The sequence below is a fragment of the Hyperolius riggenbachi genome, chromosome 6 (genome assembly GCF_040937935.1).
Source record: "Hyperolius riggenbachi isolate aHypRig1 chromosome 6, aHypRig1.pri, whole genome shotgun sequence".
Classification (NCBI taxonomy): Eukaryota; Metazoa; Chordata; class Amphibia; order Anura; family Hyperoliidae; genus Hyperolius; species Hyperolius riggenbachi.
The window spans coordinates 72,017,551-72,032,910 of record NC_090651.1 but is presented as its reverse complement, the minus strand read 5'-3'; the positions used below and the strand labels follow the sequence as shown (position 1 = coordinate 72,032,910).

Below are 15,360 nucleotides of genomic sequence, written 5' to 3'. Positions count from 1 at the left end.
CTCCGCCATTCAACATCTGATCTCCAGGAGGGACTGTGAGTATCATATGCCTAAGTTATGCAAAAGAGTCACTTAAAAACATTTTTCAGTAGAAAAATACATATATTTATATAGAACTGTACATCAGTCCTGAAAGAGGGACAGATGAGGAAGAAAGAGAGAGAGAGAGAGAGGCATAGGGTTCCCAAAGAGGGACTGACCTGCCAAAAGAGGGACTGTTGGGAGCTATGCATTGCACTCTGCTATGCAGTTACTAGTAATCAGGGACAAAAAATCTGGAAGTTCAAAGATTTTTTTTTTAGGCATGAAAACTGAACTATCAAATACATGAAAATGAAAAGGACAACATACAAATACCACACAGAGAGCTGTCAGATATGAAGGCCAGAGTGTAACCACAATGTCACTGAGGTGCTTTCATTGGACTTCTCTTCAGATAATCACATTATACTCACTATGCCAGACAGGCTGAGCACTGGGGGAGCTGGGCAGTGGTACAGGGGAAGGTCGTGTACTCCAGTGTTCCATACAAGATGGTGGCCTGCAGCGTCAACAGAATCTGGAGGAGATGCAATAAATAAAGAGCTAAACTAACAAACATGAGCTTGGTCTGTCTATACTGTGGCTTAAATATCAATCACACAAAACATTACAGCACATATTTAGAAACCAGTTTCTGCACTACTTTTAGGCAGGGACGGATCAAGACCAAGTTGCGCCTGGGGCAAGGTCAGGTTTTGGCGCCTAAAGGTCAGGTTTTGGCGCCTAAACTGCCATTCATTTTGCCACCTTTTTAAGAATTCAACAAACTGCGCCTGGGGCAAGATACCCGCTTGCCCCCCCTCCCCCCCCTAGATTCGTCCCTGCTTTTAGGACAAAAATATGAAAAATCGGACAATAGGGGTTGGTGGAATATATTTTTGCAACAGCAGTGGTGTGTGTGTGTGTGCTAGAAGGCCACAAGTTGTTTTGTTATTGATTTATATGTATATTGAGTGCTATGTGCTACTCTCTTCTCACATTTTTTAGTTCCTTTCTCCACTATGTGAGATTGTTTTGCAACTTTTGCTGAGTCTCGGTTATTTGAGTGTGCGCCCCTTACAGCTAGTACAGAATACTGTAGCCAGACTCCTAGCCAATGCCCCCCGCAGCTCACACATCACCCCAGTACAGCAAACTTCACTGGTTGCCAGTAAAATGGAGAATCAATTTTAAGATCTGCCTGCTGACATTCAAGGCTATAAACCACATGGGACCCAAATACATAGCGGATCTATTGGAACTTTATGCCCCTCCACGCACCCTCCGCTCTGCCAACAAGATGAAGCTGGTTATTCCCAGGATACACTTAACATTTGGTGCTCGGGCCTTTTCTTATGCAGCCCCTACTCTATGGAACTCACTTCCACAATCAGTACGAGAGGCTCCTTCTCTGGACAGCTTTAAAAAAAGGCTAAAAACTCACCTCTTTTCCCGAGCCTTTGAGACTGCATAATGCAGGGTCACAGCGCTTTGAGTCCCCAGGGAGAAAAGCACTATAAAAATATTATTGTTATTGTTACATGACTGCTTGACTAGTACAAGACTGCACTACAATTTTACGTCTGTGCGATGTTCAGGGCTGGCACTTCCATAGAGGCAAAAGGGGCAGTTGTCCCAGGGCCCCAGAGCCTGTATGGGCCCTCCAAGGTGTCTCCCCCCCCTCCTCTCCAGCTATGGTGACTCTATTCATGCCTGCAGGGAATGAGGAAGAGAAGAAATCCAACGCATAAAGTACGGTGCTGCCTCCTGCTTGGACTAGATAAGACTCTGCTATATGTACACTCTGCATTTGTAGGGTAAAAGAGAAAGGAAATAATACAGACCCCAACAATGCTTTTGGGGACATATGATGGACACCTAATAATATTGTGTGACTGGAAGGGTGGGATGGGGCCTGTGCTAGGGAGCCCCCAAAGTTTCTATTGTCCCAGAACCCCATTGTAGCTAGAACCGGCCCTGGCGATGTTCAGAGTGCATCCAGTGAAATGTGATCCAACAGATTCTTGTATCCCAGCGCAGTCCATTACTGCATAATGTGGACATTAACAGTAACAGTGAACAACACTTTTCATTCACTGTATGCTTCACTGTATGCAACGCAATAATCGTATAACATCTGTCAGGGGCGTAACTAGAAATCACTGGGCCCCCCTGAAAAACTTTGGATGCGGCCCCCTCTTCCTGCACACTGAATAGGGACTGTCTGCAAATCTTTGTCTACAAAACTTTATATGATTCAATATCAGTGGCTGAGCATATGCAGTCATTAGAACAATTGTGCAGAGAGCAGATTGTTTTTTCTCTCCATGCTCTCAGTTGTCAGTCTCAGAACGGGTACCCTGTGGCTGCAGCCCTTGCAGGGTGTATTGTTACGCCCCTGTGCGATGTGACCTTTCCCCTCTTGTCTTTACAGGAAACGCGATGCAGCTCCCACTGTCCATCTACCCTAAGTGTACCTAGTGGAATTTTGTTATGGGACCCCATGATTTATAGTTGCAGCTTTGTATAGATAGATAGGGCCTGATTCGCGTAAGTCCAGTAAAACTGCAGTGCAAGGGAGCACTCGCCGATATTACCGGTGCTAGTGCCAGGGGAGTAGCAGACGTCACACCATTACCACAACCCACATTACTCGGGTAAAGCTTGTGTTGCTGTGGTAAAATGCGTTCCTATAGCAACAGGCATGCTACCCAGGTAATGCAGGTTGCGGTAGTAGTGTGATGACTGCTACTCCCCTGACTTTGGAACCAGCAAAATTGCTGTGCGCTACCTCGTATGGCAGTTTTACCAGACTTACATGAATCAGAGCCATAGTTAAATAGACAGACAGATAGATAAACACATGACTTTTCACCTCTGTCCGGAGAAGCTGGTCTAGTAAGCCTCAGAACAGACCAGGCTGCAGCCCACTCCTCACTGGCCAATAATGGCTGTAAGCTCCTGCGGTGTTGCCAGGGAGCCCAGGCGGTGCTGCCCCCTGGCCAGTGGTAGAAGCGTAACACAAGTAACATGTCTTCTTGTGGTGGCACCTTCCTGAACACCGCCTGAAAATTCATACAGACGTTACACACAGGTTCCAGCTCATATCATATTAAGAGCAGAATGTATAACCTCTCGGTGGGAATAGATATATCGTAATAATGGTTTCATACCTCTTGTTCTCCAAACATGAAGCAACCTTGCTTGACGCTGGAGCTGACCGCTGAGATTATGCAGCTCATGCCTTTTCCATGGGTCCGAATCACCTAGAGGAGCAAAGAGGGTTTATGATCACCCGCTCTGTCCCATACTGATCAAAAATCAATGAGCAGTTTTCAGAGAAACACAACAAAACGCATAAAAAGAAATGAACCTTTTCATCAACCTTTTGGTCCTGTTCACATTTTTGTGGATAAAGCTGAGAGCAAAGATTTGGTGCAGGGCAGGGACAAGGCGTTTCCACCTTAGAAAGATCACTAAGAACTTAATGTATCTCGCTCTCCATTTAAAGAGCACCCGAGGTGTAAATAACTAAAAAAAATCACATATTTACCTAAGACAAAGGAAGCCTCTGGATCTTGCTGTCCTCCCATCCCCGTTGCCGCTTGGGGGCCCTCCAGCAGATCGGGGCCTGTGCAGGAGACAGAGCCACAGGTGCACTACGGTAATGCTCGTGCTCTAAGAGGAGCGCCGTCCCGTCAGATTATCGAAAAAGCCCTTTTTGGTAAACTTTGGAGGGTCGGCTTTGGCGACGGGGAACCAGAGGACAGCGAGGGAAGCCCCAACAGATCACACGGATCCGTTGCAAAGTGACAAGTGTGTATGGCTCCTATTTGTAAAATAGGAACCGTTCACTGTCCGTTTAGCAATAAGCGGAGAATGGACATTTTTTTGTTCTCCGCTTACATGGGAACAGAGCCTTATTGCATTAGATGTGGGCTATATTGATTGTTACAACGCTTCTGGATTTCCAGGACAATATATCTGTTAAGACTCAGTCAGGGCCGGTTCTCTCATGAAGCAAGGTGAAACATTTGCATCAGGCAAAGACATTACAGGGAGAGCATTTTTGTACTGCATGCAGTCAGAGTAGGAGGAGAAGCGAGAGGAGAAGCGAGAGGAGAGCGAGGTGAAGAGGTGATCATTGTGGAAATGCAGCTTATTGTGCTGTGTGAGGAGGCTGATAGTGAGTGAGGAGGGGGAAGGCAGGAGAGCGGCAGTGTTTCATTTGACTTGCACAGCAGAAGGGTGGCGGTGGCACTGCTGTCCTGACTGAGGAGGAATGGAGTAGCTGAGGGTGAGCGGTTTGTTTGTCACAGACTCACAGTCAGCCAGTGTGCTATTGTGCTGAGCTGCAGCATGTCATGTGAGAACATTAAATGAAGCAGAGTAAATTGTCGGGTGCTGTGTGATAATTCCAAATCAGGGTAAAAATTTGCCTCAGGCAGCAAAAAGTATAGAACCACCCCTGGACTCAGTCTATACCTAAACACATGCCCGGATTTACATCACAGGAGCCTAATGTCCTGGCCTCCTACGAGCCTACAAACTGCAAATGCGCTAGCTGGCACAGCGGATACTTCTCCATTACTTCCCTTGCCTATCATAGGTAGCTACAGGTGCCCCTTAGTATTTTGTAGCCAGAGCTATCCACAGTATTAATAAGCTAGAGGTTCCCCCAAAATATTAGGTAGCTAGAGGTGCCGCTGACTGAAAGGAGATCTGGTCAGTGGAATGCCAAGACCCGGGAGAAACCTCATTTACACTCTGCTCGGGACTTTGCATAGGTAGGGCAGGAGGGAGGCATTAGGGAAGGGGAGTGAGTTGCCTTTCTATCATCAGGCGCCTGTAGGCACATGCCTACAGTGCCTTATGGTAAATCCGGCCCTGCCTAAACAGCGTTATGACTTTAAAGTGGCTACAGGGAGTTTGGGCTGGTGAGGTGTATTCAGCCTGGCATTTTTTGTGTACTTTATAGGCCCTGTCACCCTATAGACTTATTTTGAGAAGCAATGTCATTTCTGTACCAGTTATTTTTGCGATTTCACCTTCACTGACCTGTCCGGTGTTCATATGGTAGCCAACAAGCCTCAGCGTCCCGTCTCCAGGAGGAGCATCCGTTACTCTATCGATAATAAAGCCAACTCTGTCCTCCGTGCTGCCAACTTGGCCATGTCCTTCCTCTACCCTGCTGTCATCCCTGCAAGTCACAGGCAGACAGAGATTAAAATTATCAATTAGCAGCAACCTGAATGCACAATGCAGACAACTGAATCCCTTCCTTAAAGGAAAGTTATATTCTATTTGAACTGTATATATTTGATTCCCTTATTGTACTCAGAATAAAAATAATAATTTTAACTGCTGTCATTTATTAATGAAGCAAATATAACATATTTACATAGTAATGGGGTATATAAAGAGCTATGGACCCCAGTCCAAATATTTTACTGGGGTTTCGGTAGCAGAACTTTACCATACACCCCCCTACCCACATGCTCTATGGAGAAGGGAGAGGATGAGTGTAGTAGTATCAGCACAGCCAAGGATTACTCTACAGGAGAAACTGGAAAGCTGCAAAACACCACCGGAGTACTGTAAAAGCTGGAATAGACTGCTTGACATAAAATCTCAGTTATAGAGAAGGTGCAGCACTGTGAACTGTACATTAGAGGGCACTCCAGGCTTTTGCCTGGACAGCCTATAAACAGAAAAAGCCCTGGCACCATCCTGTGGAAATATTCAGAATCAAAACTGCTGTGGTCATGCGTTATTACCAGTTAGCTAGGAATTAAAACAGTTGAGTTTAGGCAGGAACCACACTTGTGTGTCTAGAAAACGCGCAAAAATTCCGCATGCAACATTTTGGATACTACGCGCATTTAAAGGGACCCTGAGCAGTAAAAAAATTTTTGGACTTACCTGGTGTTTCCTTCAGCCCCCCGTAGCCTGCAAAGTCCCACAGGAACATCTTCTGCTCTTCCTTGGTCCCGCATGCTGTACAAGTAATCGCCAACTTTGTGTGAAGTCGCCGATTGCCGTAAGTATTCTGCACATGCGTGGCTTAGTCTTTAGAGAAAAGCGCATGCGCAGGACGCTTACCGTGACCAACGTGATGACGTGACGGGCGAACACGCAACTTCACCCGAAGTCACCGATTACCAGGCCTTCCTGTGGGATCAAGGAAGAGCAGAAGATGATGTCGGAGGTCCCGGTGGGCTCCGGGTGGGGTGGGGGATAGGCTGGAGGAAGCCCCGGGTAAGTCCACATTTTGTTTTTCACTGCCCAGTGTTCCTTTTAAAAATGCATGTTTTTCCACAGCAGCTAATGATTGTTATTGAGAAAACATTAGTCATAAAATACTACTGACTGGGAAACTGATCAAACTAAAAAAAGGAAAGTAAACTAAAAAAAAGGAAAACTAAAAACTAAACTAAAAAAAAGAGAGTGTTTATGAAGTTACCTAATCAATTTACAGCTGTGTTCTTGTGCATTCTTGAAAATAAGTGTGATTGACTTTTCAGTCAGATTTGAGAAATGTCCCTTTTCATAAGCCCCATACACACACTCAACAGCGGTCTTTTTTGCAGCACAATTATCAAACAACTTTTGTTGTGAAACAAGTTGAAACAACCCAAAAAAAAGTTGTTTTCTATTGTTCAAACAACTTATAAGACTGGTAAGATGTCAATCCAACAGTTGGATTGACGTCTTATCAGTTGCTTGAACAATAGCAAAGAACTTTTTATAAATAAATAACTGCAAAGTGGGGTGTGCGTAATTATTCAGCCCCCTGTGGTCTGAGTGCAGTCAGTTGCCAATAGACATTGCCTGATGAGTGCTAATGATTAAATAGAGTGCTCCTGTGTGTAATCTAATGCCAGTACAAATACAGCTGCTCTGTGACGGCCTCAGAGGTTGTCTAAGAGAATATTGGGTGCAACAACACTATTACGTTACACAGTTACATATTTATTTGGGTTGAAAAAAGACATACGTCCATCAAGTTCAACCAGCGAACAAAATACAACACCCGCCTGCTCCCTCACATATCCATGTTGATCCAGCGGAAGGCGAAAAACCCTTACAAGGCATGATCCAATTAGCCCCCAAAGGGAAAAAATTCCTTTCCGGCTCCAGGTGGCAATCAGATAAAATCCCTGGATCAACATCATTGAGCATTACCTAGTAATTGTAGCCATGGATGTCTTTCAATGCAAGGAAAGCATCTAAGCCCCCTTTAAATGCAGGTATAGAATTTGCTATAACTACTTCTTGTGGCAATGCATTCCACATCTTAATCACTCTTACTGTAAAGAACCCTTTCCTAAATAAATGGCTAAAACGTTTTTCCTTCATGCGCAGATCCTGTCCTCTAGTCCTTTGAGAAGGCCTAGGGACAAAAAAGCTCATCCGCCAAGCTTTTATATTGCTCTCTGATGTATTTATACATGTTAATTAGATCCCCTCTAAGGCGTTTTTTCTCTAGACTAAATAAACCAAGTTTATCTAAACTTTCTTGGTAAGTGAGACCTTCCATCCCACGTATCAATTTTGTTGCTCGTCTCTGCACCTGCTCTAAAACTGCAATATCTTTCCTGTAATGTGGTGCCCAGAACTGAATTCCATATACCAGATGTGGCCTTACTAGAGAGTTAAACAGGGGCAATATTATGCTAGCATCTCGAGTTTGTATTTCCCTTTTAATGCATCCCAAAATTGTATTAGCTTTAGCTGCAGCGGCTTGGCATTGAGTATGATTATTTAACTTGTCCATGAGTACTCCTAAGTCCTTCTCCAAGTTTGATGTCCCCAACTGTATCCCATTTATTTTGTTTGGTGCTAGACCATTAGTACGACCAAAATGCATGACTTTACATTTTTCAACATTGAATTTCATCTGCCATTTATGTGCCCATATAGCGATCCTATCCAGATCCTGTTGCAATATGCCCCTATCTTCCTGAGAGTTGATGATTCTGCACAATTTTGTATCATCTGCAAAAATAGCAACATTGCTTACTACTGCATCTACTAGGTCATTAATAAATACATTGAAGAGCACTGGACCCAGTACAGACCCCTGTGGGATCCCACTGCTAACAGTCACCCATTTTGAGTATGATCTATTGACCACCACTCTATGTTTTATGTCCATTAGCCAGTTCCCTATCCATGCACACAGACTCTTCCCCAGTCCTTGCATCCTCAACTTTTGCACCAGACTTTTGTGTGGAACAGTGTTGAAGGCCCTTGCAAAGTCCAAGTAGATCACATCTACAGCATTCCCAATATCCACATTAGTGTTCAATACCTCATAAAAAGTGAGCATGTTAGTCAATCAGGACCTGTCTTTAGTAAACCCATGTTGATGCTGAGAAATAAGATTATTTTCTACGGTACTATGAAGTCATGTAGTATCTCTTAGTAACCCCTCAAATAGTTTGCATACAACTGATGTTAAGCTTACAGGTCTATAATTTCCTGGATCTGATTTTTTGCCCTTCTTAAATGGGAAAACGTGGGCTGTACGCCAATCCACTGGGACTCTGCCAGTTGAAAGAGAGTCACAAAAGATAAGATAAAGGGGTTTATCTATAACAGAACTTAATTCCCTTAGGACCCGAGGATGCATGCCATCCAGGCCAGGTGCCTTGTCTATTCTTAATTTATTTAGTCTTGCCTTAACTTCTTCCTGCGTAAGTATTTAATATTACAGTTGGAAGATTGAGACTCTTCTGCCTCTGTAATTTGCAACAGTGATGTTTCCCTTGTGAAGACAAAAGCAATGAAAACATTTTATAACTCTGCCTTACCGTGGTCATCCACCATTGAGTTCCCACCATCATCCTTTAGGAGTCCAATACAGTCAACCTTTCTTTTTTTAGAGTTGATGTACTTGTAAAACTTCTTTGGGTTAGATTTGATATCTCTAGCAATTTGATTTTCAGCTTCAATCTTTGCCAGCCTAATTTCTTTTTTACAACTTTTATTGCACTCCTTATAATTGCTCAATGCAGCCTCGGTCCCCTCCTGTTTTAGGACCTTATAGGCATTCTTTTCGCCCTTCATTTTATCTCTAACCTTTCTATTCATCCATAGAGGCCTTTTTTTATTCCTAGACATTTTGTTTCCATATGGGATATACATACTACAATATTGATTGAGAATAAGTCTAAAAGCTTGCCATTTCCCTTCAGTGTCCTCCCCTTGTAGTACATTATCCCAGTTCACCAAACTTAGTGCCTGCCTGAGTTGATTGACCTTTACTTTTCTAAAATTCATAGTTTTAGTGGTCCTGCTGCCCCGCGGCCTATCAGTCACCAGATCAAACGTTATCATGTTGTGATCACTATTTCCCAAATGTTCTTGAACCTGCACATTAGATACATTATCTGGTCTATTAGAAATTATCAAATCCAGTAACGCATTCCCCCTAGTTGGTTCCGTTACCATTTGAGTCAAGTAACTGTCCTGTAGTGATGCCAGAAATCTGCTGCTTTTACCACAATGGGTAGCCTCAATACTCCAGTCAATGTCTGGAAAGTTGAAGTCACCCATAACTATGACCTCATTTTTACTTGCAGCTTATTAAATCTGCTGTAGTAATTGCAGTTCTGCAGCTTCACGAATATGTGGTGTCCTGTAGCATACCCCAATAAGCAATTGGCAACCTTTATTTCCACCATGAATATTTACTCAAACAGACTCCACATCTTCCTCCATCTCATCGTTCAGGACAGCTGTAAAATAATTCTTAACAAAGAGACAAACCCCTCCACTTTTCTTCCCTGTTCTATCCTTCCTAAACACATTGTATCCCTCTAAATTTGCTATCCAGTCATGGCTTTCATCCATCCATGTCTTGGTTATTCCCACATTGTCATAGCCTTTGTCAATCAGAATGAACTCTAGTTCGTCCATTTTATTTGCAAGGCTCCTAGCATTGGTTACCATGCACTTTATATTTAAGTCCAAAGAACACACCAGACAGGTCAAGGATAAAGTTATTGAGAAATTTAAAGCAGGCTTAGGCTACATAAAGATTTCCAAAGCCCTGAACATCCCACGGAGCATTGTTCAAGCGATCATTCAGAAATGGAAGGAGTATGACACAACTGTAAACCTATCAAGACAAGGCCGTCCACCTAAACTCACAGGCTGAACAAGGAGAGTGTTGATCAGAAATGCAGTCAAGAGGCCCATGGTGACTCTGGACGAGCTGCAGAGATCTACAGCTCAGGTGGGGGAATCTGTCCATAGGACAACTATTAGTCATGCACTGCACAAAGTTGGCCTTTATGGAAGAGTGGCAAGAAGAAATCCATTGTTAACAGAAAAGCATGAGAAGTCCCGTTTGCAGTTTGCCACAAGCCACGTGGGGAACACAGCAAACATGTGAAAGTAGGTGCTCTGGTCAGATGAGACCAAAATGGAACTTTTTGGCCAAAATCCAAAACGCTATGTGTGGCAGAAAACTAACACTGCACATCACTCTAAACACACCATCCCTACTGTCAAATATGGTGGTGGCAGCATCATGCTCTGGGGGTGCTTCTCTTCAGAAGGGACAGGGAAGCTGGTCAGAGTTGATGGGAAGATGGATGGAGCCAAATACAGGGCAATCTTGGAAGAAAACCTCTTGGAGTCTGAAAAAGACTCGAGACTGGGGCGGAGCTTCACCTTCCAGCAGGACAACGACCCTAAACATAAAGCCAGGGCAACAATGGAATGGTTTAAAACAAAACATATACATGTGTTAGAATGGCCCAATCAAAGTCCAGATCTAAATCCAATCGAGAATCTGTGGCAAGATCTGAAAACTGCTGTTCACAAACGCTGTCTTTCTAATCTGACTGAGCTGGTGCTGTTTTGTAAAGAATGAGCAAGGATTTCAGTCTCTAGATGTGCAAAGCTGGTAGAGACATACCCTAAAAGACCGGCAGCTGCAATTGCAGCAAAAGGTGGTTCTACAAAGTATTGACTCAGGGGGCTGAATAATTGCGCACACCCCAGTTTGCATTTATTTTATTTTATTTTAAATGTTTGGAATCATGTATGGTTTTCATTCCACTTCTCACGTGTACACCACTTTGTATTGGTCTTTCACGTGGAATTCCAAATAAATTGATTCATGTTTGTAGCAGTAATATGAGAAAATGTGGAAAACTTCAATACTTTTGCAAACCACTGTATTTGCATGAAAACTGGTTTGCCTTCCCAGTGCACTGTCTGTTGCACGTTTCTGGACAACACACGCGTTCTGAAGACATGGCCACCTTTATTTAGTGCTGCTCATGCCATCAGTGAAGAAACACAATGTGTTGGGATACACGTGTTCTAATGCAGACCAGAAGTTGGGGATAGCATTTCAATAGTGAACATGGCCACATGGTTCGGTGGAGCATGCATATTCGTATGTGCAACCCTTGTCAGATCATACGCTGCTTGCCCATTAGCCATTTAAAGTGTAAACCCAGCTTTACTTATTTCTAGAAACACAAGAAACCTGACCTGTCATTTTCACTTACCCATCAGGTGCTGGATGGGACAGATCCTCACCCTTCCCACTCCAGAAATGCAGCTCCTGATGGACCACTGAATCTTCTCACTTCCTTATTGTATGTAAAGAACCCCTACCTCCAACTGATTAATCACTGCTCTCAAATGTGGTCACATGGAGGGAGGAGTGGTTTGAAACCCCATTTTGAGATGTACACAAGATATTGGCTGGTCCATAGAGAAATATATAAGAGCGTAGAAGGAGTACACAGAGGGAGTGTCTGTGTTGACAGCTACAGTTCTCAGTAGAGTCATTTGAACAGCTGAGCAGCTTCGAGGAATACTATAGAAATGGGCAGATCCGCTACCTTAACCTCAGAAAGCAGAGGTGACAGGTTAGCCTTTTTTTAAACAACATGAATGGTTAATTCTCTGCAGATACCTGAGCACTGGCTGCTCATAGAAAAGCACATATTATGTGGTACTGTATGTATGTATTTGTAATGGGTTGTATGTATACTGAAGAGTTAATCATTAATTCAGTAAAGGAAGAAGAAGGTTTACTTTAAAGACACATCATTTTAATCGCTGTTGTATCAGTTTGTTGCAACTTGCAACACTGCAACCAAGGCGCCAGATATGTCCTGACAATTGTACATGGATATATGGCAGAGGGCTATGACAAGCCTTGCAATGAAGTGTTTAGCCACAAAGTTGATATATAGCATTGATTCACAAAACTTCTAACCTTATATAAAACTTCTAACCTGAAATATTTCTACTTACTTATAACTCACCTACTATCTCCTCTTATCTGTTTTACCTCATGATTTATCTCTCTTCAACTGGCTTAACCCATGATACATCTCTCCTTATCTATCTCAACTCACTGTCACTGTTTCTCCCTCTTTATTTAGCTCACAAATTAGCTCTATTTAATAGTGCATACACACCTTTGATGGATGTCGCCCATTGGGAATGGTGATACGATCACTGTGTTGCTATGAGAGGGTGACGGAGGGACGATGAGCAGTGCGTGCGTGACGTCACGTGGCGGGTAGGGGGAGTGTCGTGAACAATGGGATCGGCATTGCTGAGGCTGAATAGATCCACCCAGAGTATCGCTCGCAGGTTGGAAGTAGCCGGCTGCAGTACTCATGCCCAATCATTGGCTGAGGTGGCCGTTAAGTTAGGCGAATGTACACACTCATTGATTTTCCCATTCGATTCCCAGCATATTCTATCACTCCGTGATCATAATTTCAATGGTTTGGGACAAAAAGTTTTGATCGATCGGGGGCGGGAGTGGCGGTAGATCAATGGCTCATAGCATTGTACTACAAAGAGCAGTACAAATCTACAGTTGGATCAATTTTCAATAGATTTCATGCTGAAATCTATTAAAAATCAATGTGGTATGTGTGGTAGGAATCGATTCCTCTCTGAACTAATTCCAATCAGAGAGGAATAGATTGTTTTGGCAGTCTGTAAGTGTATGGTACCTTTACAGTGGTGGAGAAAAATAAGTAATGTGACATAATTCAAGAGAAAAGGTTTGTGAATTCACTCTATAGGTCAAGCTTCAGATGGGAACCCCATTTTCTGCTTCTTGGACTGCATGCTATCTCCAAAGAAGTAGCCCTAGAACTAACATGCAGCATAAGAGTCAGAAGGAGACTTCTCCCTTAGATACTGGATGTTTCTTCATATTAAATTGCCAATAAAATGGAGGCTGTTATTTCCCAGAAAACACACATTCCAGTCTGGTAGGTTTTTAGATATTTTTTATTTAAGTTAAAAGTTTCTATTGACAAGGATGATACAGCCGCAAAACACAGAAAGAAAATCACTTGTCGGGGCAATAGCATTTCTGGTTCATTCTAAATATAGCTCTAATTTGTGGAGCTAAAGAAAAGCTTTGCTGAGATCACAAAACAGCAATTTTGGGACACAAACACAGGTTTTTAAAGGGGGAGTTGAGGTAGAAAAACTCTGGGAAAATGTATCTATAGCTGAGATCTCCATTGGCTGCAGCTGAATGCAGTTGTGTGAGTCAAAATGAGTGAAGTCAAAACAAAACCAACACGACGACCAAGCATGTGGCATTTTCTAAAAGGGTGTCAGCAATCACATCCTTCATATTGCTCCCAGGGCCGTATTTGTACTTTCCAGCGCTCAAGGCCAGCCAGGAGATAAGCAGTGTATCGTAGACCAGGAAGTAAGGAAGATGCACGGAGTTCTGGAATTCAAACTATGTGCAGCAAAACAGGGAGGCTTCAGAGTAGGAGAGATTATTTATTTTGACATGCAGCCTCTTATCTCTCTCCAAGTTCTTCCGCCTATCTGCTTTTCCAGCGCTCACGGCCATGGCCTTTGTAGCCCTTCCAGAAATCTGGCCTCTGGTAGGCATCTCTCACAGCGGCTGTGTAGGCAGAATACTGGACATGCAAACTGGTCAATCCAGGATTATCACACAGAAAACTGCAAAATTATTTGATAAAACTGTTTCGATTATACCATACCTGCTATTCATTTCTTGCACTTTCTCCTATCTATGCCCTATTCACACCCAACATTTTCTCAGATCTCACTGTCAGATTAAATCATAAATTAAATATCTGTCTCATACCCGTATGTTTAGTACTAGCCGGACAACTAGCATGGCACCCACAAAGGGTTAACAGTTGTAACATTGTTGCAACAAAGTGAGACACAGCAGCATTCCTGAATATTGCCAGTGTGCAGAGTGGAGGGAACGGTGTGTGGCATCAGACTTATGGCTGGATAGAAGTCATGTGACCGACAAGCTCACCAGGTGACAGGAGGTGCCTCTGGGATTGGCATGGAATAGGCTGAGGCAGAATCTCACCTCTGACTGGCTCTCAGCTGGTTTGGAATCTCCTGCACTGGAGGTGGGTCTACATAATCAGTGTAAGGGGACAGAGACATCTGGAATGAGTTGGGGGGTTGGTGGAAGTTTGGCAGTGGTGCTGGGTTATCAATGATGGCAGCAGCTGCAGGATTTGGCATCTGTAGGAAGAGAGAATAGCAAACGTGAGCAGTAAAACACCTGTCAAGCTAAAATCACACACTATGAAGAATATCATTATATTTATGCATTCGGTTCTTACTGTAGTGTTATCATTTTACATCTAGGTGCAGACATTCAGCACTGCACAGCCTCCTCCCAATCACATACAGCACTACACAACCTCTCCTCTACCCCAGCAAGGCTGCACAGCCTCCCCCAACCCCAGCCGGCCCCACAGACTCCCCTCAATCCCAGACAGCCCTGCACAGCCTCCACACCATCCAGTGCTGCACACCCTCCCTAACTACTCCACCCACTGCTGCTCAATCTCAGCTCCCCTACCTTCAGCCAGCCTTCGTCTCCGCCAGCACTGCTCCTTTGCCCAGTCTCTGATCTCAAAGCATGGGAATGGTGTTTCTATTTCCTGTCCTGTATCTAGGGTATAGCACAGCATGGCATGTTCCCTGGACACCGTATTACTGGTGGTCCAGATTAGCTGCTGCAAGGCAACCATATTGCACAACTGAGAACACCGGGCAGCCAGGGTTGGGAAGAGCATCCCTTTCCTAACCCTGGCTGCCTGGTGTTCTCAGCTATGCAATACAGTAGGAAGGGGGGGGGGGGGGACTGGGGGTTGTGGCACTCCAGTGTATCTGCAACAGCTTTGGACCCTGTGCTTGCTATAACTGGGGTTGGGTGATACCGTTCTTAATACTCTTCAATCCAGTCAGTGTTCATCTTGGCTGCATTGTGTCTCCTGGGTTCCTCCTCCCCCATTTCCCAGTCACGGAGGATCTTTGTCATGG

General features: G+C 43.9%; 1 protein-coding gene across 3 annotated transcripts in view; it reads right to left on the bottom strand.

The window, feature by feature from the left end:
- Positions 1-15,360, bottom strand: part of CCDC17 (coiled-coil domain containing 17) — an 85,389-nt gene that overhangs the window by 33,326 nt on the left and 36,703 nt on the right. For all 3 annotated transcript variants that reach the window (XM_068239495.1, XM_068239493.1, XM_068239494.1), the window contains 5 exons: positions 14,393-14,553; positions 5,080-5,221; positions 3,195-3,287; positions 2,897-3,086; positions 456-559 (listed from right to left, as the gene is read on the bottom strand). In XM_068239495.1, coding sequence (XP_068095596.1) covers positions 456-559; positions 2,897-3,086; positions 3,195-3,287; positions 5,080-5,221; positions 14,393-14,553 — 690 coding nt within the window. The remainder of the gene's footprint in view (positions 1-455; positions 560-2,896; positions 3,087-3,194; positions 3,288-5,079; positions 5,222-14,392; positions 14,554-15,360) is intronic.